We start from the raw sequence: 24,250 nt of genomic DNA on the forward strand, positions 1-24,250 counted from the left end.
TGGGAGCCTCTATTAATTTTTCACATATCCTTGTGCCATGTCTACCAGTGAATTCTCAGCTAGAATCAACCTATTGCACCATGACAGGTCCACACTCCTGGGCTGCTGAGCCCACTAAGGCATGGCATAACCATGTCAATTGGCTCTCTATCCACACATGGATCCTTGATGGCCTCAAAACTGTCTGGCAGTTCTTTCTTCATCTCTGGTCAGTTCCTATTTCCATGCTTCATAGATGTCATCCAAATGTCCGCCATTCTTTATTAGTTCTCTAGTTGCCCCAAATCCCCTCACTCCCAATAAAAGACTCGGTATATAATCAGGCTTTTCTTTAAGATATTTTGTGAGCTATTTTATTAGTACACAGGGAGGTATTTTATATGCCAAGGTACAGCAGTTTAGAAAAACATTTTCAATGTAAAACAACATCTCCTTTATCATCAAGATGAACACATCCTTCCAATTGTACTTCACTGTACCAGTAACTCTCCGCCTGAAACTTCCTCCTGCCTTGGCTTCATCCCATCACTCTTCTGGTTTTCCTCTCACTCTTGATCGCTCTTCTCTTTTCACCATAACATGCTCCCTATGTGATTTCATCTACTCCTAAGGCATCATTTATTACTGTCACATGCTGATGGCTCCTCATTTACATCCAACAGCCCAGACTCAAATATCCAAGTGCTTACAACACCTTTATCAGATGTGCCCTACAGAACTCAACCTCAACATATCAAACCAAACTTGTTAACTTTATCCACTCACCTGCTTCTCTACATTCTCTTTTAGTTTATGGAAATATCCACCTAGTTTCTCAAGATAAAAAAAAAATGAACTTACCATTGACTCTTCCTCATCCTTAACCTTCACATATCCTTAACCTTCACATCCTTAACCTTCACTAAGTTCAGGTGATTTTATTCCAAAATGTGCCCCTCATTCTTCATTTCCAATGTCATTACCCATCTCATCTCTCTCACCTGGACTCACCCCATTATTTTACGCATAACTACACTGATAAGTGGCAACCTGGGCTGCATATCAGAATCACTTGGGGAACTTTTAAAAATCCTAATGCTCAGGGTATACCCCAGACTAATTATATCAGAGTCTCTGAGGGTAGAACCCAGACACCAGCATTTTCTATAGGTCCCAAGTGATTCCAAAATGCAGGCACATTTAAGAATTTTCCAGAATTGAAAACATGAGCCCACAAATTGAAAGTGCACACCAAATACCCAGCAAAAATAAAAATAAAAACAAATCTACAACTAGCCAAATCATAATGACACTGAAAAATGTTAGAAGATAGAGAGAAAATCATGCAAATGTCCTAGAGTGAAAGATAGATTACCTACAAAGGAAAGAAAATTAGGGTAATGGCCTACTTTTCTGCAACATTAGGTGACAGAAGACAATGAGTTAAAAAATCTTCAAAGTACTGAGGGAGGGGGGAAAAAAAAAACTATGAACCTAAAATTCTACAGCCTGCTAAATTATTCAAGAATGAAATAGACCTTTTCAGATACACAAAGCTAAGGCTCTACTATTCAGACCATCACTGGAAGAACTACCTTACACAGAATATACTTCATTATAAAGGTAAGTGAGCCAACAGGAGTACAGAAGTATTTATTGCTATTAACCAAGTCTGGCTTCTGCCTGGAAAATACAAGATGTATGAAATATACGCATCATTGAGAGGTCCCAATGTCCTTAATAAAGGTAAAACAGCTCAGTGCAAATAAATAAATTTTACATTAAAAGTATTAGCAGGGCTCTGGCTAATTTGAATTGTTTTCTTACATGTTTGTAGAATTTATTCCCAGTTTTCAACTGTGCAAATTTCAATAACTTTAAATAATAAAAGAAAGCACTGCCAATATAGCAATGTTAAAAAGTTTCCCATTTTCTTTCATTGAAAAAAATAGGTTTTATACATTTATATATTTATCAAAATATCAAAACAATTTTATTTTTTGCTATAATTATCTTATTTTCTAGATGACCTAAAAATAATTAAAGAATTCCAATGACAATCATTCAATCTCATCAATACTATATACAGTTGACCGTTGAACAACACGGTTTTCAACTGTGTGGGTTCACTAATATGCAAATTTTCTTCCACCCGTGATAGCAAGACCAACCCCTCCTCCTCTTCCTCCTCACCCTACTACTCAGTGTGAAGACAGCATGAGTGAGGATGGTCTACTTCCACTTAATGAATAGTAAATGCATTTTCTTTTCCTTATGATTTTCTTAATAACATTTTCTTTTCCTTAGCTTACATTATTGTAAGAATACAGTATATAATACATATAACCATACACAATATGTGCTGATCAACTATTTATTATTGGTAAGGCTTCCAATCAAGAGTAGGCCATTTGTAGTTAAGTTTTGGAGGAGTCAAAAGTTATACATGGATTTTCAACTATGTGGGGAAGTGGTGCCCCTAACTCCGGTTGTTCAAAGGTCAACTGTATTTCGTTTCTTTTCATCATTTCTTGGTAACTTCAACCATACATGTTAATTTTATTAGATTAATCCATAGTACCATATTCTAAGACTTACCACAAGGAAGAAAAACAGACTCTTAACCCAGATGATAATTACATATTTAATACATGTTGCTTTTAACAGCAATTTTTTAAGTAAATACATCATAGACCTTATAACTTATTAAAGATTTTATAGTATTTACAAAGTTGATTCTAAAAATATACCTTATTTGTTCTAAATGAATAACATTATCTGGAAGATATAATAATAAATTATAGTAGTATGTTTTCCTCCACAATAGTTAAGATTGTGTGCACATATTCAATATAAAATCCTCTTAGGATTTTCACACCTTCAGCCTGAAAACATAAAAGCAGATTAAAGTTTGGCATACAAGATCTCAGTCTGACAGTAATTGTTTTAAAACTAAAAATGTAAAAATATCTACTCAACATTCTAGGAAAGCATGGGCACATGCACAGACACATTCTCTCACTCACTCACTCCAACACACAGAAGCGTGCACACATACACACATCCCAGAGTACTCAGAAGATCTTGCCCTTGTGGAACAGACAACTGCCATCAATTTCAAAAACTGATGGAAAAAATTAGCTAAGAATATGTTTAAACCATATTTAAGTGTTGCTAGGTGCCATAAAGATCTTTAACATGCAGAGGATGCCACCTCAATACATTCTTAAACAGACTTGAACTGTTCACTAATGGACATATGAATAAGAAATTATGTACCCCTTCCTCTTCCCACTCCGCATTTAAGATAAAAAACTAGGCATTCCACTAACAATGAGTCATATGACTGAACCCAGCTAAAGCTAAAGTGGTTTGCTTCATAGAACCCAATAGATGACAGAACCCAACAGAATTAGAAACTTCATTTTGATCTGTTTGGAGTTTCCTATATGCTTCATGTGCAAAAGCAATGAGATTCTGTATTGCAAATGACAGCTAATATCACTTTGCACTTTTGTGGCACTGCAAGAGGTCACTGTATTTCCAAAACATATATTTATTCTAATTAAATACTCTAATGGTCCTTACTTTTTAATTATATAGTGTTCCAAATATAGAACAAAAACAATTTAATGCTGGTAATCTGCTCATCACATATACTTCCAGTAAAATCTATCAAAACAGAAAATTATTCTTTGGGCTGTCTCCAGCAATGCAGGTTTGAAACCAGAAGTTCATTTTCACCCTGTATCAAAGCTCTCCAAACTCTATGAAACATTAAAATAGAAGCTAACCACATATTAGGGCACGCATACCTCATACTGCTGTGATTAGAATAATAAAAAGGCACAACAGTAAGCTAAAGAGAAAATACCAGCTTCCCATATGCTTTTTGTTTGTTTTTGGCTTTCCTCATTTTATTTCACTAAGTTTACAAATTTTCAAAGCATTCTTATACTCTGCATGACAGGAACAGTATTTTGGCACATTAACATTGTGATACAATGTATGGCATGTTTAAAAAATTAATTTAAAAATTTCATCTATTAATCAACACTTTTTAATGTAGTACATATATATCTTACAGTTATTTAAGTCAAATACATAAAGGTTTGTAACTGATTTACAGATGAAGCAATCACAGATTGCAGTAATATGTGTGTGTATACGTGTATATTTACCCATATATACACACACATCGATCAAGGGAAAAACTGCATCCTGGCAATTTTACAGTCTGAAGTTTTGTTGGTATATCTACCATTTCACATCCTTGTCATCCTGTTTTTCTGTGCAAAAGATATTTTTTTGCCTTCTTCATTCCTGATGAGATTTTTCTGCAATAACTTTACATTCATACTGCAAAAATTAAAAGGTTAACAGATTGAGATTTCTTTTAAATAGCAACGTCCAAATACACTAAAAAGCTCTAAAAATGAACAGTTTATTAATATGTGCCCATTTATTCCTCAAAGAATCTAAGAGTTACATAATTACTATGATTAAATGACAAATATGACAGGGAAAAAGATAATTCACATTCTGGAAGTGAAAAAGCCATAGTCAAAAGCAGGAGAAACATGAGATTTCTGCATTACAAGCAAACAGTGGCAGTATATGATTTAGAATTTAGATCAATCTTTTAATAGGAAAGGAGGCAAAGTAGGTTTCTTTGAGTACTCAGTAAGGCAAATCAGCAAAGAATAGTTCATGAACTTAAGGACAGGGCTGTTGTGGTGAACTCAGATCACCGTATTTTCAAATCACTTTATAATATAAAGAAAAAATATTTTACATTAACAAAAGCTTCCAGTCAAAATAATATTCTTAAAGTACAGCTATAAAAATGTACACCCACAATTCAAAATAAAGGAAACCAATAGGGTAGGATAATTGGTTGGCTATTTTACCAAAAATACAGCAAAGTAAATCACTCAATTCTCCTAACCTGGCTAAAAAGGTAAAAGTGACAGCATTTATTCATAAAAATGCTGTGGCCTCTGAATGTCACCCCCTAACCCTTGCCGTCCATGACTGGAATTGTCAACAATGTCCTTTTCCTTCATATCTAAAATGATCAAATGTATTGATTTGTTAGAGACAGTCCTAATTTATACCTATTGTAGCAACACAGTTATTAATAGTGACCTTTATAATTTTTAAAACTGTCCCTTTTTGATATAGTGGAAACCTGTAGATTAGTTTTTTAAAAGCCACTAATATCCCCATATGGTGAATAAATCATATTGCCCTATCCAAAACACACTTTGAGCTTTCCTCTCCAGTGGCTCCTCAACTTTTGAAACACCTGTGATTAAAGTCTTCCAAATGATTTATTTCAATGCAAGTGCAAAAGAGAAATCAAAGAATGTTGTCTTCACAAATTGCTTTCCTTTAAAGGACTACCATTTAGAGAAAATTTGTCATACATCTCATTCAGAAAAGTGATTAATAAGCATCACCTTACCATTGCCAGTTGCCGACCAATATTTCCCATTGTTATGCCTCCAGCAAAAAATATACATGGTAACCAAGAACGAACATAGAGGAAATCTGGAGATGTATATCTGGAATAATAGACACGTCTTTAATACCCACACAGCAACTGCAAGGACACTTAAGATCATTACAATGAAAATAAACTACTCTGTAGATTAAACTGGCTAACCTCATTTCATAATCTTAATACTGAAACCAGTTATCATTTATTTATCTAGCAAAAAAGCACCAAAAGAATTAAGGATTAATACTTACTGATAAACACCATTATATACTAGCAATTGAGTGACCACGGTTGCCAAGAAAGCGATTCCTACTCCAAGGCCAAAACCACTTCTAGATCTATCAAAAGTCCACCACAGTCCAATGGATAGTGCAGCCAGTGTAAGAGACAACTGTATGTTGTTATCAAAATCCACTTTCTGAGATCAGTGTTAAGAAGTCATCTTAAAACTTATAGCCAAACAGTATCATCTGTTCATTTTTCTAAATAAGAGATGCCTCTGTTGAGAAGGGAATTAATCGCTTCTACTCAAGTACATTCAGTCTTCTAGTAAAATGTACAAAGCTAGGTAGGATTAAAACTGTCTCCAGTATTTACTTAATACCAGATACATAAAAGACATTCATCAATAGATGCTACCAACCTGTAACACCTCAAAAAAAAAAAAAAAAAGTCTACATGCATTCCCAATTATAAGGCTTTACCCATTATTTAAGAAATGCTTTCTTTGCTAAAAATGTAACTGGAAGCCTCAGAGCACAAGTATAGCTAAAGAAACCCACTTTTGCAAAAAAAGGAAACCAATATTACATCTCCAACAGGTTTAGAATTACTTGAGAATCATACAGGAACTTGAAAATAGAAGAGTTGACAGCTATTTAACAGGGTACCACATTCTCTCTATGATTTACTGACAGACACATTTTATAATAATGCAGTTCAGAAACAAGAGTACCAAGGACACAGTATCCCTTTCTATTATGTCAACTGTTCTAGTTTTAATTTGTTGAGGATAAAGCCTTGAAGTGAACATTATCTTACAACCTGCCAAGCTATTTTGGTGCCTGAGACTTTCTGGTATAGGACAGTTTGCTCAAATGATATTTTATTTTCATCACCTACTTAAGCATCTATTCACAAATGTATGGCCCTTTTCCACACCAAAATCTCTGGGTAAAATGAAGCTTTACAAATTCAGTTTTCTCATCTCTGTGCTAGAGGATTACAGTAAAGAAATTAATTTCGGTTGTCATTAAAAGGGCATTATCTATGTCCCAAAGGCCACATCTTGGCTCTATAAGCAGTTACTGGGGAAGCCAGGGGAGGTTGGGAGGAATACATATCACCAAACTGGCCATACTACAAGTATAGAGAAGTCCAAAAAAAAAAAAAAAAATGCATACAAAGCCATTTCCCACTTCCTTTATCACTCTGTTTTTTACCGTTTCTCCACCCCTACCAAGCCAGTATCCTAAACACCCAGGTTGTTTATTTCTCAGCATCTCAGGACTATTGTAAGCAACTCCCTCAAAGTCCTTCCTTGTTAAGGCTTGATTTAAAAAGAAACCTACAGTTCATATGGGTATGCTTTCTGGAAAAGCTTTTCTGATTCTTTAGGTGTCATTATACTTAAAGTTCAAAGAAAAGGTTTAGAGCTCTAATTTCCCTATGAAATAAACACTCATGTAAAGAGTGGAATTTGGTATTAAATGAGTTTCATGTTTGCTAACTAAACTTCATTAAAAGTCACAGTGAAGCAAGGAGGCTTCCAGAGTAAACTGATACATCAATCTGAAAATAGTGCCATATGATTTTGTAAAGTCTAAGTAACCTAATATTAGAAGTGCATGCTATAAATTTGGTAAATATTTTGGACTTTGCTTAAAGGACAGCAGAACATCTAAGATTGCTATATTTAAGTATTTCATTGAGAAAGAAAGTGAACAAAGCAAAGAATTTAAATTTATTAAGATTTTACAATTTCAGAAAAGCCTATATTTCTCCGCTTAAAAACAAAAATCAAAGTGGAAATGTCTGAGAGAGAAAGGTCTAATCCACCCGATAGGAACTGACACAGTTATGAGACTCCTGGGTAAGAAAATGAGATGTTCTTAGACTTGAGTCAGGCTCTCTAGGGACTGTTCTCAGCTCTGCTGCAACGTCGCAGTATAAATGACTTAGTAAATTACCTAACCTCTCTAGCCTCCATCTGTCTTATTAACTTCACAAAGAAAATGTGGAACTAGGTGATTTCTAGGTTCTCCTCTAGATATAATAGTATATGATCTTATCTTTTTAAGCCCTCCTGACTACTAGATATTTTATAAAATCTTAAATCTCAAAAAGTTCGCCAAAATAAACATGTGGAAATGTCCTCAATACAAAAGGAAATTAATAATAACAGCTACTGAGGGACTTACAAATTCACAGGCCTCCAACAGCCGGCACAACTGTGCAGTGGAAGGCAGATGTGTTTTCAGAATCTAGGACCCTGCTCCTTTCCAAGGTTTCTGCCCCCAAGCTTATCCGAAACACCTCAATACTTTTTGTGAAAGATGCAGGGATCTGATATATGGCCAACACTCTCTCTCCAGCTAACTCTGCCAGCCCTGAGTCCAGTGCAGAGTTACAAAAGCAAACTTTTGGCAGCCTGGGTCCCACTTCTTGCTCTTCCAAGTACCCAAGGCTCCTGCCGCCTTCATTGTCTAAACACCTCCTAGAAAAAGACAGGAATAACATTTCCCAGTTCCTCTTCTACCAAGGAAAGTCAGAAAGAATGCAGAGGCAGTAGAAGAGACAAAACAAGAGGGATGACAGGAGGAAAACTTTATGAGGGCAAACATTTTTTTCTGGACAAAGAAGGTAGAAGGGAGAAAGGAAACAGGAGTTATCTGGGACACTGTAAAAATACTCATCAATCATCAAATAAGATGTCCATATCTTTAAACAATAAAACTTTAAAAAGATGTACCTTAGGGAAAAAACTTATTTTTGGCCAAGGTCTAAGTTGGATATTTCTACTTATGCCATTTGTGTGGTTTGTTGGTATTGATTAAAACCAATGCATCTACCTTAAAAAAAAAAAAAATAGCTTCTTTAAGTTAAGAAAAACAAAAGACAAACAGAATAGCACCTGAAGCTACAACATGTCCTTATTGGCAATTTTTAAATGAAGAAAGAAATAGAGAAAAAAATTCCTTTGAAAGTGTACCAGTTTCAAGTTTAGAATTAACTGCATGGAAGTAATTAAGTAACCAAATTTAAGACAAACAAGTAATTTTTTTAAATGTGCAAAGTTTCTAAGTGATACTGAAAAATATGAAATTAAATGAAAGGCTATACCCCACTCTATAATTGCATAGCTGCTACACTGATACTTCAACAATGTGGTTCACATTCTTCTTCTGACTAAGTAGGCATATCACAATTTGACAACAGTGAAGGTGCAAGGGGCTGTTTAACCTTTGGTTTGTTGGAAGCTGCTTTCTTATTATGCATTTCATTACAGAGTAAAGGATACAGCACTGGCATGATTTATACCAACGAAGACTGCTACACACCGCATTACACTGGACCACTCTCTTTTAAATTTATGTGGTTCTCCTAGATGTCTGTCAATGCAGGGGTATAATAACCCAATCACAGCTGTGGGGAAAACAAAGAAAGAAAATTAAGTTATCTCCAATGTTGTACTGGCAACACTTAAACTAAAAGAATCACTACAACCACCACAAGCATTTTAAAGATTCTTAAAAAAAAAAAAAAAACTAAACAAGTTATTTCACATCAATCACTAATATTTTTTAACTTACCTTCCAAAATAAACGAAATAAGGATAACACCAATGAAGAAAGTACTGCGAGTGATTACAACATTCAAAATTATAATAAACAAAACACTCTTCAAATGTATGATTCATAATTTAGCAGACTAGACTAGATGATTCATGCTACTTTTCTACTACTGATATCTACGAGACCTGAAAAGTATCAAAACAGCAAAGTCATGTTCTCTAAACTACAAACCGTAAAACAGGTATTACATGCCACAATTCTAAAGAGAATCTAGAAGCATAAAAGTGTGCAACAAGCTCATCACACACACGATGTTCTGATGGTTCTTGCTGGCCTCTTACGTAGCTCAGTCTCACCCCTACCAGCTTCCCGTCAGTCTTCTGCATCTAGCACCTTTTGCTGACACTCCTTTCTACTCTGGCCCTTTAATGAGGCTGTAGGTCATATTGTCCAAGCAGAAAAACTCACAATAGAAATCTACAGGTAAGACTCATTCTACACATAGAAACAATGGAGGAAACAAGGTGTACAGGAATTTAAAATTTTCAGTTAAATTTTAAATGCATAGTTAAAAGAAAAGAAATTATCTTAGTACTTTTCTTAGTTTTGGAAAGAACACCTTGAATGCTGTGTAATTAGTTACATATAACTGTATATAAAATGTTAATGATTGAGTCCCAAAATCTTCTTATCCCTTTCTTAAATATTTGTCAACCCTCAACATTTTATTCATTTAGGGGGAAAGAATTTTAAATGCTAAATTAGCTATTAAGAAGACTATTTATTGAAAACATTCTAACCTTCCTAAAAACAGATTGATTATGTTGTGCCATTCTGGCAAAAAGACACTATTGTCACATCAGTTGAAAGCATGTTTAAAATATCAAATACCACTTAAGAGGAATCATGAAATTACAATGCCAAAATCTAAGTGCTTAAGGGATGGGAAGCCCTCCCTCTACCCAGTATTAGCTAGCTATATCTCACAGGCAACGTACTCACTCTTCAAAGAAAAACTGAAACGAATTAGTATCAAAAACCACAGGCTAGCAGATCAATGGTGCAGCATTTGAAAAAGGCTGTGTGACCACCCTTCTATCTCAAGATGAGATGCTGCAATACTGTATGCATTTTCTAGTCCACAACTCTTTTGAGTTAGGCATTTGATGAGTATAGATGGCTCATAGAACATCAAGAGATTAACAACATATCTCAGCAATGCAGAACTCCAATAACTATCAGTAAATCCAGAAGTTTCATATTACATTCCTATTTAAAAGGCTGCTCCAAAATCCTCTGAAGATTAACTGACAGCATTTCTAAATTTCTGTATTACAAATAAAACAGCAACAAGCATCCCTAACAGTTGAAATGTAATTAAATGAATACACCTCTTGTTTTTCTCAAGGGGTCATAAAACTAACAGCTCATTTGCCACCCCACCCATCCATATATATATCCTCCCTTTGCCTGTTGCTGAGCAAAGTCAACTAAGAGCAGGCATTCCAAGTCAATTTTTTTCGGCAACTGATGCCATAAGTAAAGAATTATCACATAGAGAATACTGACATGTGTGTGCAAAGATCTAAATAAGTAAAATTGACTATATTTTTATGCATGTGATGTCAGACTTGCAAGTGAGAGACAACTGAGGAGAGAAAGCAAAAACACAAAAAGAAATTTAAACTGCCACACTGCCAACCCTGGGATTTGCCAATAAAAATCAAATCCATTGAGTATGCATGGTTCTCAGTTGCTCACTGAGAGGAAGAATTCGAAGAAGCTTGTCACTTCCTATTAAATGTCTTCTTTCTTTCCCTTAAATAAAGGCATGGCAGAGTCTGATAGCAATATATACAACACTGTGAGGTTCCACTGTTTGAGAGCTCAGCAGAATATGTCTGGGCCTCTTTTCCTCTTCCTGTGCTTTTTTTTTTAAAAAAGAAACAAGAAAGACTGTTAAAATCATGCCGGTGTAAAATCATATGCAAACACAGTCCTGCTTATAAATCAAATGGTTCTCTGATAAAAAAAATCACATTTCTTTTGATATCTTTAAGTTATTTCCTGGTGACTAGTTACAGTCTACCAAAGCTAAACACTAAAGAAGTTTGTAAAATATCAAGTAGTAAGCCATCATTTTTTTATGGGAGTGTGCTTAATGCAGTGAGGCACTAAAAGGAACACAGCTAAAGCCAGTCATTTTGTAAGAAAACAGGAACTAAATAAACGAAAACACGCCATGAGATATACTTTGATGGAAAACTACAAGATAGGATTTTCCTTCAACAGATACTTAAGCCCTGACAATATGTCTGGTTATTTGGTATTTGCTGGAGATTTTAAAAAGCAAGGTTGGGTGTGGTGGTTCATGCCTATAATCCCAGAACTTTGGGAGGCAAAGGCGGGTGAATCATGAGGTCAGGAGTTCGAGACCAGCTGGCCAAAATGGTGAAACCCCATCTCTACTAAAAATACAAAAAATTAGCTGGGCGTAGTGGCAGGCACCTGTAATCTCGGCTACTCGGGAATCTGAAGCAGGAAAATCGCTTGAAGCCGGGAGGCAGAGGTTGCAGTGAGCCGACATTGTGCCACTGCACTCCAGCCCAGGCGACAGAGTGAGACTCTATCTCAAAAAACAACAACAAAAAGGCAAACAGCAAGATATGATTCCAACTCCAAAGTGACCACAGAAACAATTAAATACAATCCTGCATTAACGGGAGCGCTGACAGGACACAGAAGCCCCCAGGTTTCTCCTTCCCTGCGCTGGGGGAAGGCAAGGTCTGGGCTGTCAGAAAAGCTTCCCAGAAAGAGGTGACCTTTGCAGCAGGAACACTCAGCAGTAAATGGCACAGAAACAGTCCCCTCATCAAAGGGAGATGACTGAGGACAAGCGACAACAACTGGAAACTGCTGGTGTTACGAGGAAGCTGTAAGCTTCTGACACAAAGGGAGCTGCAGGGTCCAGAAAGACTGAAGAAGATAAAAGCAGGCAAGGGCCATATTATAAAGACTTTACCCTACAGACAACGGGCAATCAGAAAAACAATGTCATCACTGTTGCACCACAGAGAGGCCATCTTCTTAGCAGTGAGGGTACCACACAAGGGGGCTGGGTACAAAACTAGAGGCAGGAAGAGAAAAGATTAAAGACTACAAGCAGAGCCCTTGAGGGGTGGACCAAGAAAGAACAGAGGAAAGACGTAAAACTTGGAAACTGGGTGTAGAAAGGAAGAAAAAGGAAGGAATCTTACAAGGCTCCACAGGGCAATGGACTGCACAACCAAACAGGAAAGACCTTTCTCTTCTTTTTACATTAGACGTTACTTTCATGCATTTGGACACAACCAGGCTACTTGTGATTTTTGAGGCAACTTCTCTACTTATTTTATCCACACAAGTTGTCTTTTTTCTATTTATTCTTTGGAAAGATTTCTTTGTGGCCCTTAACAATGCTGAAAAGATTTCTAATTCCAATTCTAGTTCACGGAATACATAAAGAAGTTAACTTGTAACATCAGCATTATCAAACTAAAAATACAGAATTAAGAAAAAAATGTCGCCGGGCGCGGTGGCTCAAGCCTGTAATCCCAGCACTTTGGGAGGCCGAGGCGGGTGGATCACGAGGTCAAGAGATCGAGAGCATCCTGGTCAACATGGTGAAACCCCGTCTCTACTAAAAATACAAAAACATTAGCTGGGCATGGTGGTGCGTGCCTGTAATCCCAGCTATTCAGGAGGCTGAGGCAGGAGAATTGCCTGAACCCAGGGGGCGGAGGTTGCGGTGAGCCGAGATCGCGCCATTGCACTCCAGCCTGGGTAACAAGAGCGAAACTCCGTCTCAAAAAAAAAAAAAAAGAAAAAAATGTCATCAAAATTAGCTTATCAAAGTTCTCTATTAGTTGTCCCTCCAGAAGCACCACTAGCAAATTTTCCAGGATTGTGCTATAGAGAAAAGTGGCAAATAACCAGGAGCACTTTCCACACACAGAAGGTGGTGATTCTGGAGCCCCTCTAAAAGGCAGCTGCTCAGTCTATGAATGTTAGTTGAATAGGAAAATCAAAAGATGACTATCAGTTTTTCTGACTTCGGAAGGTAAGAATCTAGAGGGGTCTTGAAAATGCATGCCAGTACATATACACAAAAACATATACATATTATATAGATGCACAAACAAATACATTATGTTTCTTACATCATTCACTTCTTTCCCATTATATTTTCCCTAAACTAATGATGTGGGGGATGGCAGAGCAGAGATTTTGCAAGAATCCATTTTCCACCTTTGGCACCTTACACCAATCTGATACCTATCACTTTCATCTACTAAACACCATGACTTAACTAACAAAATTGGTAGCAGAATGGGCTGGAATCTAAATGTCCTAATGCCTCTCTACTTTCTTTTGCCCAAGGACCTTATGATACAAACTGCTTTCAGAAGAAATACTTAAGCAAGAAATGTACCTGGAAATGCCCCAAATGAAAAGGTATGAGGCTAAGTTTGTAAGTGTGGTAAACCTAGTGGCTGGGAATAGAAAGGAAAGTAGTGGCTGAACTGTGGTATTGGCATTTGAAATTTTCCTTCCTAACATCTAAGTTAATGGCGAAAGTGCTGACATTACAGAGGCAGAAGGACCACGCAGCAGGTGCAGCCCCATTACTCTTCATAGTGGAGGTACAATGAAACCTCAGCTAAGTTCTCCTGCCCCAGCCCCGACTGCACAACACATGCCAGGGAATTCCATCTAGGTCTGGCACCCAGTCTGGAGACTTGAAAAGAGGCATCTGGAGTAGGGGAAAGTGTGAGCAGCGTCTTCTTCCTTCCCCAGCATGTGACATATGGGCCCCAGTCACACCATTCACTGGCTCTGGGACTCTAGGTTCACTGGTTTTCTTTCTTCATCTCAGTGAGTGTCCTCATCCTCCCAAGACAGGCACAATGCCAAATATCTCTCTCCCAAAGTTACTCTACAGAACCCTGGGATTAGAGGATGAACCTAACACATTAGCAGACATTCAATAAGCAACACTTTCCCTTTTTTGACCTTCCCTTTGTTCTGTCCTGAAAGACACATATGTTCTTCCACATTCCAAAAAACTTCTACTGGCAGCCAGACTATACCAAAGAAGAAAAGAAACAAAGAACTAAAAAAAGTTGAGAAAACTTTTTTCCTCTGAATTTCAATGCAAGAAAAATGCATGAGGACCAGCACATACAACAGAGAGTGATACAGTATAGCTTGTTTTTTTTATTTGGACTGCTTTGCCTTTTCTCCTGGAGGATGATAACCATGGGGAAACTAAGAATCACTGCCTTCATGACTTGACTTTTAATGTGGAACACGGTAATAGTGAGACATCAGTATATAAACACACTGAAACCTTACTACAATGATGCCCCACTATCCATCCAGCAGGATTCTGTAATTGCCCAGTAAGTTTCACAAGGCTATTCTAACACTTCTCTAAACTGCAACCTCCAGCTCTTGGATGGAAGCCAAGAAGGACCTATATTATGTTGCAAGATATTCATGCATGTATGTTTAGTATGAGACACCCAATGAGTATTTAGAAAAGCAATTTTCTTCCTCAATCAGAATTATCTTCTGCCACATAATTATGGATTCCTACTACTTCATTATTAAAAACAGTATTAATCTATTGGTCTTAGTCATTAGAAAATGCTAAAGAGCTATGCATTATGGAAGTATGGCATCAATAAAGTATTGAGAAATGCTCTACTCTATGCATTCATTGCATACTGCCCACCACCAAAAAAATATCTAAAGTAACTAACAGGATAATAATTTTTTGAGGGGGAGGGGATCGATTCTCTCTCTCTCACCAGGCTGGAGTGCAGTGGCAAATCTTGGCTCACTGTAACCTCCGCCTCCCGGGTTCAATAGATTCTCCTGCCTCAGCCTCCCAAGTAGCTGGGACTACAGGCGCGCACCACCACACCCAGCTAGTTTTTGTATTTTTAGTAAAGACAGAGTTTCACCATGCTGGCCAGGATGATCTCGATCTCTTGGCCTCGTAATCCACCTGCCTCAGTCTCCCAAAGTGCTGGGATTACAGGCGTGGGCCACCATGCCCAGCCTAACAGGATAACAATTTTAAGCAGAGAGAGTCTACCTTATTGATATCTTTAAACATTTATTTTTTTATTTTTTTTTTTGGAGACGGAGTTTCGCTCTTGTTACCCAGGCTGGAGTGCAATGGCGCGATCTCGGCTCACCACAACCTCCGCCTCCTGGGTTCAGGCAATTCTCCTGCCTCAGCCTCCTGAGTAGCTGGGATTACAGGCACGCGCCACCATGCCCAGCTAATTTTTTGTAGTTTTAGTAGAGACGGGGTTTCACCATGTTGACCAGGATGGTCTCGATCTCTTGACCTCGTGATCCACCCGCCTCGGCCTCCCAAAGTGCTGGGATTACAGGCGTGAGCCACCGCGCCCGGCCTAAACATTTATTATTCTTAAGGTACATATAAAAACAAGATACCAATTTAAAAAAAAGCCTATCCAAAAATCTAAAAAAATACAAGAAGCTTTAAACTTGAATTATTCAAGTTTTCCAGTTTTTTTTACTTCAGAAACAAGACCACAACACACACATCAAACCCTTAAAACCAAATAGTGGTGCTCACCATCAAAATAACATAAAATAACACTTATATGAGTTGAAGAAAGAACAAAATTAAGAGATTAAATGCCTCACCCCTAAGGGAAACAAGATTGTTTTTAGAATTAAATGTTAAAAGTTTACAGGTCAGACAGAAATGAGACACAAAGGAGTACAGACTTTATGAGTCCACTTATACTGCATTCCAAAACAGAGAGAAATCATTCATGGCAACAGAAAGCAGATTAGTGGTAGCCTGAGGCTGGGGGTGGGGAATGGACTGCAAGAGGACACCAGAGACTCTGGAGGGTGATGGAAATGTTCCACAGCTGGATTGGCAGTGGCCACGGGACTGTATGCATTTGCCCAAACACATCAAGTTGTTCACTTAAAACAGGTCTAATGTATTATATCTAAATTACATCTCAACATATTTTCTTTTAAAAAAAGGTTTATTGCTCAGACAATGTCCATAATCATTTACCCTACTTCCTTTCTAAGCATTACAGAAACATCCTACACATACCTGAAGCTGTGCCACAGCAGGGTGGTACCCACCATGCAGAAGAAAAGATGCTTGCAATCACATCAGGTGGAAAGAGTGTCACATTTCTCTGAATCTGAAGTAAATTTAACACTAATGCAAGAAATACTCCAATAAAAAATAGCACCACTCCTCGAATCATCAAGTTCACACTCTGGCTAGTGACAGATGAGATATATGGGCCACACTTTTTGGGCCCAGGTGACTCTGTCTCTCCTTCCGCCATGGTTTCATAGGTTCAGTAAGCCGTTTAAAAAAAAAAAAAAAAAAGGAAAAAAAGAAAGGCTTCCCAGCTGAAAAGCTCAACTGTCTGTGAATGAAAGACTGACGTTTCAACAGTACCACCACATCTTGTCCTAAAGTAGGACCTACCAGAAATCCTGCAAGAGATAAGAAAAAAGAAATTAATGTATATTTACTACATATTATTATAATTTTACTGATTTCAATGCTAGTTAATTTAAATGGACAAATAAGAAAATGACAAGCATATATGCTAATTTCTGCAAATTATTAACACTTATTTATTGAATAAGAAAAAGGTTTTAAAGTATTATTATATGCAATATGTAACAAAATATGAAGTACTACCCTTACATTTACTAGGACAGCAAAAGTGACCTAAGAGACCTAAAGGTTAGAATCATAGTAAAAACAGCTTGCTCCATCTCTGAGAAAAGCAGAACAGGTAATCTGACACCTCCACTAGAACCTGGAGGGTCAAAACTCGGCTCTCTAATTTTTCTCCCTAAATCTCTAAGCCTATCAGTTACAATAGTGTATTTTATATTTTACAGATAAGCATATTCTGACTGAAGATGCTGTATTTTCGCAATAAAATGTGACTTGCTTATGAGGGAAACTTCCACAGAAAAGCAAAATGACCTGTTGCAATGTTTACTGCTTATATATTTGGATATCTGCACAAGAACATTCTACAAAACCAGATCACCATGCACACACCCACGTATACACCAACCACAGAAACCAGACCTGACTCGTTCTCCCCAGGGGCACAGCTGTCCCCCATCCCTGCCTCAACAGTCTGCCCTTGTTGCAATCACAGAAGGGACTGTAAGAAAGCTGGAGGATGAAGCGAAAGAAAGGAAGTGAAGAAAATGAAGAATGATCTAATGGCTAGATTCTACGGAGTTTTATCCACCTTGTCCCTGACTCCTAAAACCCAAAACTTTGCTACCACAATCAGTCTAGGTATTTGTTCGTTCCTCTAACCGAAGTGATCTTTCCTTTTAGGGCTTCTTAAGTGCTGTTTTAAGCACCTGACATATGGCAATTCATTTAACCCTCACGATAACCTTCAGAGGTAAGAGCAATTACTATGCCCATTTTACAGATGAGGCAAAAAAGCAAAGCAAGGTTAAGTCACTTGACCTAGGTCACATCTCCAGTAAGAGGCAAACCTGTGATTCAAAACCATGCAGTCTGACTGCAAAGCCCTCATTCTTACCCTGATGTTCAATCTCCCAAACTATAACATATTTGATGTGTTTTCTATGAATACTAACATACTACACAGGCTATTTTGTAATTTACTTTTATCCCATCCAACAATATATCTTGGGCACTTTCGTAAGTCAGTACAGAAATATTTCCTTCAATCTGAAAGCAGTTTATTTTTAAAAGTATAGCACTTATAATGACTATAATTACAGGTACAGTTGCTTTATGGATTGTAAATGTTTTATGAAGGTCTTATTCACTATTATATTAATACCACTGTGTCTATGCACCCAGAAAAGTTCCTGCTTAGCTCACAATGGGAGCACCACATAATCATATTTGCTTAACTACATTGGGTTAACTCTTTCTGAATCAAACCATATAGGGTTAACTAGGCCTTTCTGAGAACAAACCTAGCTCCTAATCATCACTTAAAATATACACATTTCCTTTAAGTTTTCCAGTCTCAAACAACCTTCAAACAAATTTTGGAACAAAACCCTCAGGTAAACTGCAGAGAATGGGGCTAAATTACAAGTAAGTAGTAAGAAAAAGAGAATATTTGTAAGTACTAGTAACTTCCATAGCCTATCAGTTCCATGTGATAAACACTTAGACAATGGGCCTTTTTACTGAGGCTGTGACACATCAAAGCTCTATGTCCAACATTCAAGAGAAAATTCTGTTCCCAAGCTAGTTCTCACTGATCTACTGAAGTCTATAATGTAATTGAACTCTTGGCTTAAAGGACTAAAGAACAGTATAGCTAATTCATGGGAAAACATACTCTAAATGCCAACTGAAAATGCCCAGAAAACATCTCCACCTGACCTGGTCCTGCAGACTATTCCTTGCTGTGAAATCCAGGCACATGAGCATGCCATGCATTCCGGTTGCTTTTAGCAAGGTTCAGTAGCTACAAAGCTCTCTGTGATCATCATCATCTGGTTGCTTTTAGCAAGGTTCAGTAGCTACAGAACCCTCCATCATCATCATCACCTGTTGCTTTTAGCAAGGTTCAGTAGCTACAGAACTCTCCATCATCATCATCATCATCACTCTTTATAGGGCACCCATTTATAGAGGGCCTACTCCATGCCAGACATGGAGTAGATTCTGTAGCTACAGAATCTCCATCATCATCATCATCATCATCATCATCATCTGGTTGCTTTTACCAAGGTTCAGTAGCTACAGAACTCTCCATATCATCATCATCATCACCTGTTGCTTTTAGCAAGGTTCAGTAGCTACAGAATCTCCAGCATCATCATCATCATCATCATCTGGTTGCTTTTAGCAAGGTTCAGTAGCTACAGAACTCTCCATCATCATCATCATCATCACCTGTTGCTTTTAGCAAGGTTCAGTAGTTACAGAATCTCCATCATCATCATCATCTGGTTGCTTTTACCAAGGTTCAGTAGCTACAGAACTCTCCATCATCATCATCATCATCACTCTTTATAGGGCACCCATTTATAGAGGGCCTACTCCATGCCAGACATATAGTAACTTTACTCTTAAAAATAATCATAAAGGTAGGAATTATCATCCTCATTTTACAGATGCGGCTACCAAGTCAGAGATTCAGCAACGTGCTTATGGTTACATGACATGCAGTATCAAAACTGAAATTTCACCTCAGGTATAACTGACTCCAAAACACATCCTCTTGCCTCTATACCTTTAATCCCATTCCATCTCAACTGCTCAGACTTCTATTTGGCACATTGATCTATACAAAGGTGTTTGGTTACTGAAAAGATGGTTAGATGTTGAAACACCATCTCAATTACAATTTACTCCAAGGTACTAAGCCAATACAAGTAGGTGACTATACAAGTGCACAAAGACAATGAGAATAAATGCACAAACACCTTGACATTTTCTTTAAAAGTACTAGATGAAGGCGTAAAAAATGTTTTAAAGTAAAAAGAAAAAACAGCAAACCAACACACTATATGAGAACAATAGTTGACTATTTACTTCCCAAAATCCCAATAGACACAACACATTCCCCTCATCTGCTGCTAACAGCTACTAGAAGATGGGCATAGTTTCTGAGTAACCCAAAGTGAGAGAGTGTATCATTTGTTTCTGTTTTTTATTTTTCCAAAAGGGAATTAATGGAAAGGGGTATTTTATGTTTAATAGTATTTTTAAAAAAGCAAAATAACTTCAGTTTATAAAAGCTATTTCAGTCATGCTAGCCCCCATCTCACACTCACCAGCATTTGTCAAAGGGCACTGGCATTTTAGGCAGGACAATTATTTGCTGTGTGAAACTCTAAGCACTGTAAAACATTTAGTATCCCTGGCTCTCACCCACGAAATGCCCCCTCCCCTATTTATGATAACCAAAATTGTCCCCACAATGAGAGCCACTGAGTGCTAGAGACTTCATTTTATTTCAAGACAGCTAGATTTTCTAAACTGTTTGTGTTTTCAGCCACAGCTGTTTATTTAACCTTTCCTGGCAGTGCTTGTTTAGTTCCTACTTCACCCGAAAAGGTTTCTTTAAAAATAATACACTTGTTTGATGTTTACTTAAATGAGATTCGAAAAGCTAATTTTGTAACTACATCATAATACAATAGTATATAATTACTTGGGACAAAAAATAAAAGCTTTAAGAAATAGCAGGGAACTGGGAGATCATCTATTCCAAGGGGTATGAGATCCCCATACAAAACAAAAAAGTTGCAAATATGTGCATTTTTCGGGGATGGTTCCACAATTCGTATCAGGTACTCAAAAAAGTCCATAATCCAAACAAAGTAAAGAACTAGTAATCTAACAGTTGTTCTCTCACTCTAATATCACAGCCAATTAGATGCAAAGTGGTCAACTGGAATAGCAAGATCAAGACATCCGATCAGTTCTTATCACCACAAACATGTATAGTGAATGCCCAAAAATGACCACACTCATCAAATGGATAGAGGCTTCCACAAAACCATATTACCCCCTACCGTGCAACAATGAAATTCCTTTAAAAGCATGTTTATAATATCAGTCACACACTAGAGGAGTGGGTTATTTTCAAGGGAAAGTAAGTTCCTTTAAGTTTACTTTGAAGTTTGTTTTTCTGATTATGTACTGACACCATTTTCTTAAAACAAAATGCATCTATACCTTTAAATATTAGTCTTACATCAATGATAAACTTGATGCTCCAAAAATTTTTTTGATCTATATTTGAAAAATTTAGATTACTTGATAAATAATTTGCTGACCAGGGGGGAAGTCTCTGGTATAAAGATACTATTTAAAGGACAAGATGACAAGATCTCAATAGATTCTCGAAAATAATCCTGGCAAATAGGCAGGTGCTATTAGTTCTCATTTTATGAAATCAAATAGGTTAAGTTACTTTCTAAGATCACAGAACCGTTACCAGGTAGCACCAGGACTAGGCCCACCCACTCTGACCCCAGGTCGAGTTCTTCCTGCTTCACCATATTGCTTCCATCCACAAACATAGTACAAAACAATTTAAGTGCCACACAAGAAACCATTTTTAAAACCACGTTGGTAAACTACCATTAATACCAAATTAATGTTTTCAACAATTCACAAAGAAAAACTTTCCACCAGACTTGAAAAATCCTGCCTTGAACACTGGCCTAAAATTTCGGGAAAGTACAATACTGAACAAAAAGAAAAACAGTTCAAATAATTTGCATAGATCAATGATGAACCATCAATACTGGAAAAACATTATTCCAGGTGTATGGCTGCCTATTAATGGGTTGATAGTATTACTTTTAGGTTAAAAAAGAAGATTTACAAGTGATTATGGGCTTTGTGAATAAAAATTGAAGTTCATGTTGGCTACTGAAACAACTTAGAAGCAACAAGCATTTGAAAACACATACACAAAATCTTCTAGTAACCTTAAGAACCTGTTGCATTGTAACAACCGCAACACCTCCAAAACCAAATGACCAGACCATTCCTTCCAATGACTAGCAGTCACAGAAGCATTTTTACTCCCTCAGATAACCCTGTCTCTTCAGGTGCTTAGGTCACATACGCTACTAAATAATAAAGTTAAATTACTATCTCACATCTTTTTCTTCATATACTCTGTCAATTAGAATAGCATTCTTGAAATAGAATAAGCACTAACATTAGAAAAAAACAGACTTAAATCAATGAAACGTTTAATTCTCCCTAAATAAAAACACATCTACATGTATCATGGGCTAGGGACGTTAAAAACTTCTAGGAAGAAAAAAATATATTTGCCTTATAAACACTCTAACTCTTTCAACTTTAAAACCCAAACACAGAAACCAGTAAGCTAGCTGCATTCACACTCCATTACAGCTTTTAAATATCACATCTCCGTGCCTAAAAAAGCTACTCCATCGTTTCGAGATAAGTTTCTGAGAACAAAGAAAACTCTTTAAATTACTGAACTGCATTTAATCCTTTGCTTTTCCGTGTGACCATCTGCGAAAGCAACAGTTGTCAGTTAAACAGAATCAACCTCTTTCCCAAATGTACATGAGTCACTGCTTGGTCACTGTATAGCAGATATGAACTGAGAACTATGACATAACACAATGACAAACCACAGTACTGAGCACAAAGTCCAGGGAAAGAAAGAAAGAGAGAAACAGGAAGAGCACACGGCTATTTTTTTGTCTTTGGGGCCCCCATTAGTAGCATTCCCTTCATCCATCTTCATTCAGTGCTTCACTAACAGGACCAAACCCAAAAGTTAGAAAGAACCGTCTAGCTACTGTTTGGCTGCTTTTATTTTTTCTGCACCAGGACTGGAGCACGCATTCCCCTGCAGTCCTCTGCTCCACCGCAATACTGATACCAAACAGTATCACCCGCCCAGCTGCCAAGCCTAACCATTCCTTCTTAAAGCCCTTCTTTATCAGTCCTACAAAACAGCAAGTTCTTCGTGGTATATTTTCCTAGACTATCTAGCTAATATCATACTTTAACAACTTTTTCCAATGTTAACTGGACACGGGTCATATCACTTAAGTGTTAGCACCATTGCCGGCGCCCACCCCCATAATCCACACTGCCTTCCTTCTCCATATTGCCAATCTCCACTGAGCGACCCTAAAACCCAGTAACTATCATCAAATCCACCTCTAGGCCCTGGCAAGAATTCTTTGGCTTTACCCAAACACCTATTCCAAAGGTATCCAATTACAGTCCAAAATGCCAGAGTCCTACTCCTCAACCCAATGCCCTATCTTTTTAGTGGATTCTAAACTTACTACGATATCTACCTTCTTTGGATCCATCCCCCGCCCAAGCCTGAGTCGTGTCTCCCAGGCTACAAGTCTCCCATTCCTGGCAGTTCTCTGTTTTGACAGCTCGCTGACCTCCACCTCATCAGACCTCTGGGTCGCCCTTCCCGCCGTCCTCCAGCCTTCTTCCCGCTCAGACACTCAACCACAGTCCGAGGGGCCTCGACGCCTCCTATGACCCCTCCCCGACCCCGCAGTCCCCTACTGGACCCAGCGGACTCCACTAAGGTAAGCGTAGCCCCTGGCCCTGCAGGCCCATCAGTGGTCCTGGCTCCCCACACCTGCCACCAGGGTTCCCAGGCTGCAAAAACATAAGTAGTTCTTCTTCCCGAGGGCCACCCTTCTCCTCAGGCCGCTTCCCTCAGCACCACGTCACCTGCGCTTAGCCGGGAGACCCCCAACTCACCCCCGCCTCCGCCATCTTCTGGGACCAGCCCCCGTCCCCCCCCCCACCGCCTCTTCCTTCTCCACTCCCACAACTCCGCCCGAGCTCCACTGCGCTTGTGCAGCTAACGCGGCCACGCGCCGGCGATCGGGGCAGAGGAGCTTCCGGTTCCTGCCGGCAATAAGAGGTGGACCAGCGAGCCGGGGCAAAAGGGCTTCCGGTCTGCGGAAAACGGGCTGGTAGTGGTGGGCGTGGATAGTCGAGGTGACTGGAGGCTGTCGGTCAGCTGTTTGCTGACCAGGCAGTCGTGGGTAATGATGGATGCCCAGACCCTGTGGGCGGAGTAAAGGAATCATGCAAAGAGACACGGACACTCACCGGGAGGCGCGGCCGCCTGCGTGACCCTCATCTCGTAGCCTAAAGGGGCGCGCTCCGGAGCAGGCCGCCGAGTACTTCCAGCAGGACACCGAGCATTATACTCTGCTCCTTTTCCTCCCCTAGTAAGTTATAACTTATTTTGAGAGAAGAGCATAGTTGTCCCTCGTCTCCATGCTACAACACTTTATGCGCTTTTCATTCAAAATCGTTTTTCGAGGACTACCAAGTAACGATTTGGGTGGGGGGGGCAGTTCTCATAAAAAGGGCTTTAGAAGTTTACACCAACAGAGA

The 24,250-nt window shown here is 38.3% G+C and overlaps 1 protein-coding gene across 4 annotated transcripts; it reads right to left on the reverse strand.

Annotated features, from left to right (window-relative positions):
• Positions 1-1,618: 1,618 nt before the first annotated feature.
• INSIG2 (insulin induced gene 2) lies at positions 1,619-23,729 on the reverse strand. Of its 4 annotated transcripts, none has more exons than XM_032250657.1 (6): positions 23,603-23,729; positions 16,433-16,830; positions 9,003-9,127; positions 5,734-5,900; positions 5,447-5,546; positions 1,619-4,338 (listed from the first exon to the last, which is right to left on the reverse strand). In XM_032250657.1, exons 2-6 carry the CDS (start codon positions 16,674-16,676, stop codon positions 4,297-4,299), a joined length of 678 nt encoding a protein of 225 aa, XP_032106548.1. In that variant the 5' UTR covers positions 16,677-16,830; positions 23,603-23,729; the 3' UTR covers positions 1,619-4,296. The 4 variants fall into 4 exon arrangements, with proteins under 4 accessions (XP_032106548.1, XP_032106547.1, XP_032106549.1 ...); XM_032250656.1 differs by having other exon boundaries at positions 16,823-16,830; positions 23,603-23,724; XM_032250658.1 differs by lacking the exon at positions 23,603-23,729 and adding an exon at positions 23,478-23,594.
• Between the last annotated feature and the right edge of the window lie 521 nt (positions 23,730-24,250).

The sequence above is a fragment of the Sapajus apella genome, unplaced genomic scaffold (assembly GCF_009761245.1).
Source record: "Sapajus apella isolate SASKATOON/1434 unplaced genomic scaffold, GSC_monkey_1.0 scaffold72, whole genome shotgun sequence".
NCBI classification, from domain to species: domain Eukaryota; kingdom Metazoa; phylum Chordata; class Mammalia; order Primates; family Cebidae; genus Sapajus; species Sapajus apella.

Bases quoted from the DNA above. Each gene is read 5' to 3' on its own strand.
- INSIG2 (XM_032250657.1), bottom strand. From the start codon at position 16,676: ATGGCGGAAGGAGAGACAGAGTCACCTGGGCCCAAAAAGTGTGGCCCA. The intron at 5,547-5,733 runs GTAAGTATTAAT...CTATTATTCCAG, and splicing joins GTATATAATGGTGTTTATCA to ATATACATCTCCAGATTTCC. The intron at 4,339-5,446 runs GTAAGGTGATGC...TAATTTTTGCAG, and splicing joins TTGGTCGGCAACTGGCAATG to TATGAATGTAAAGTTATTGC.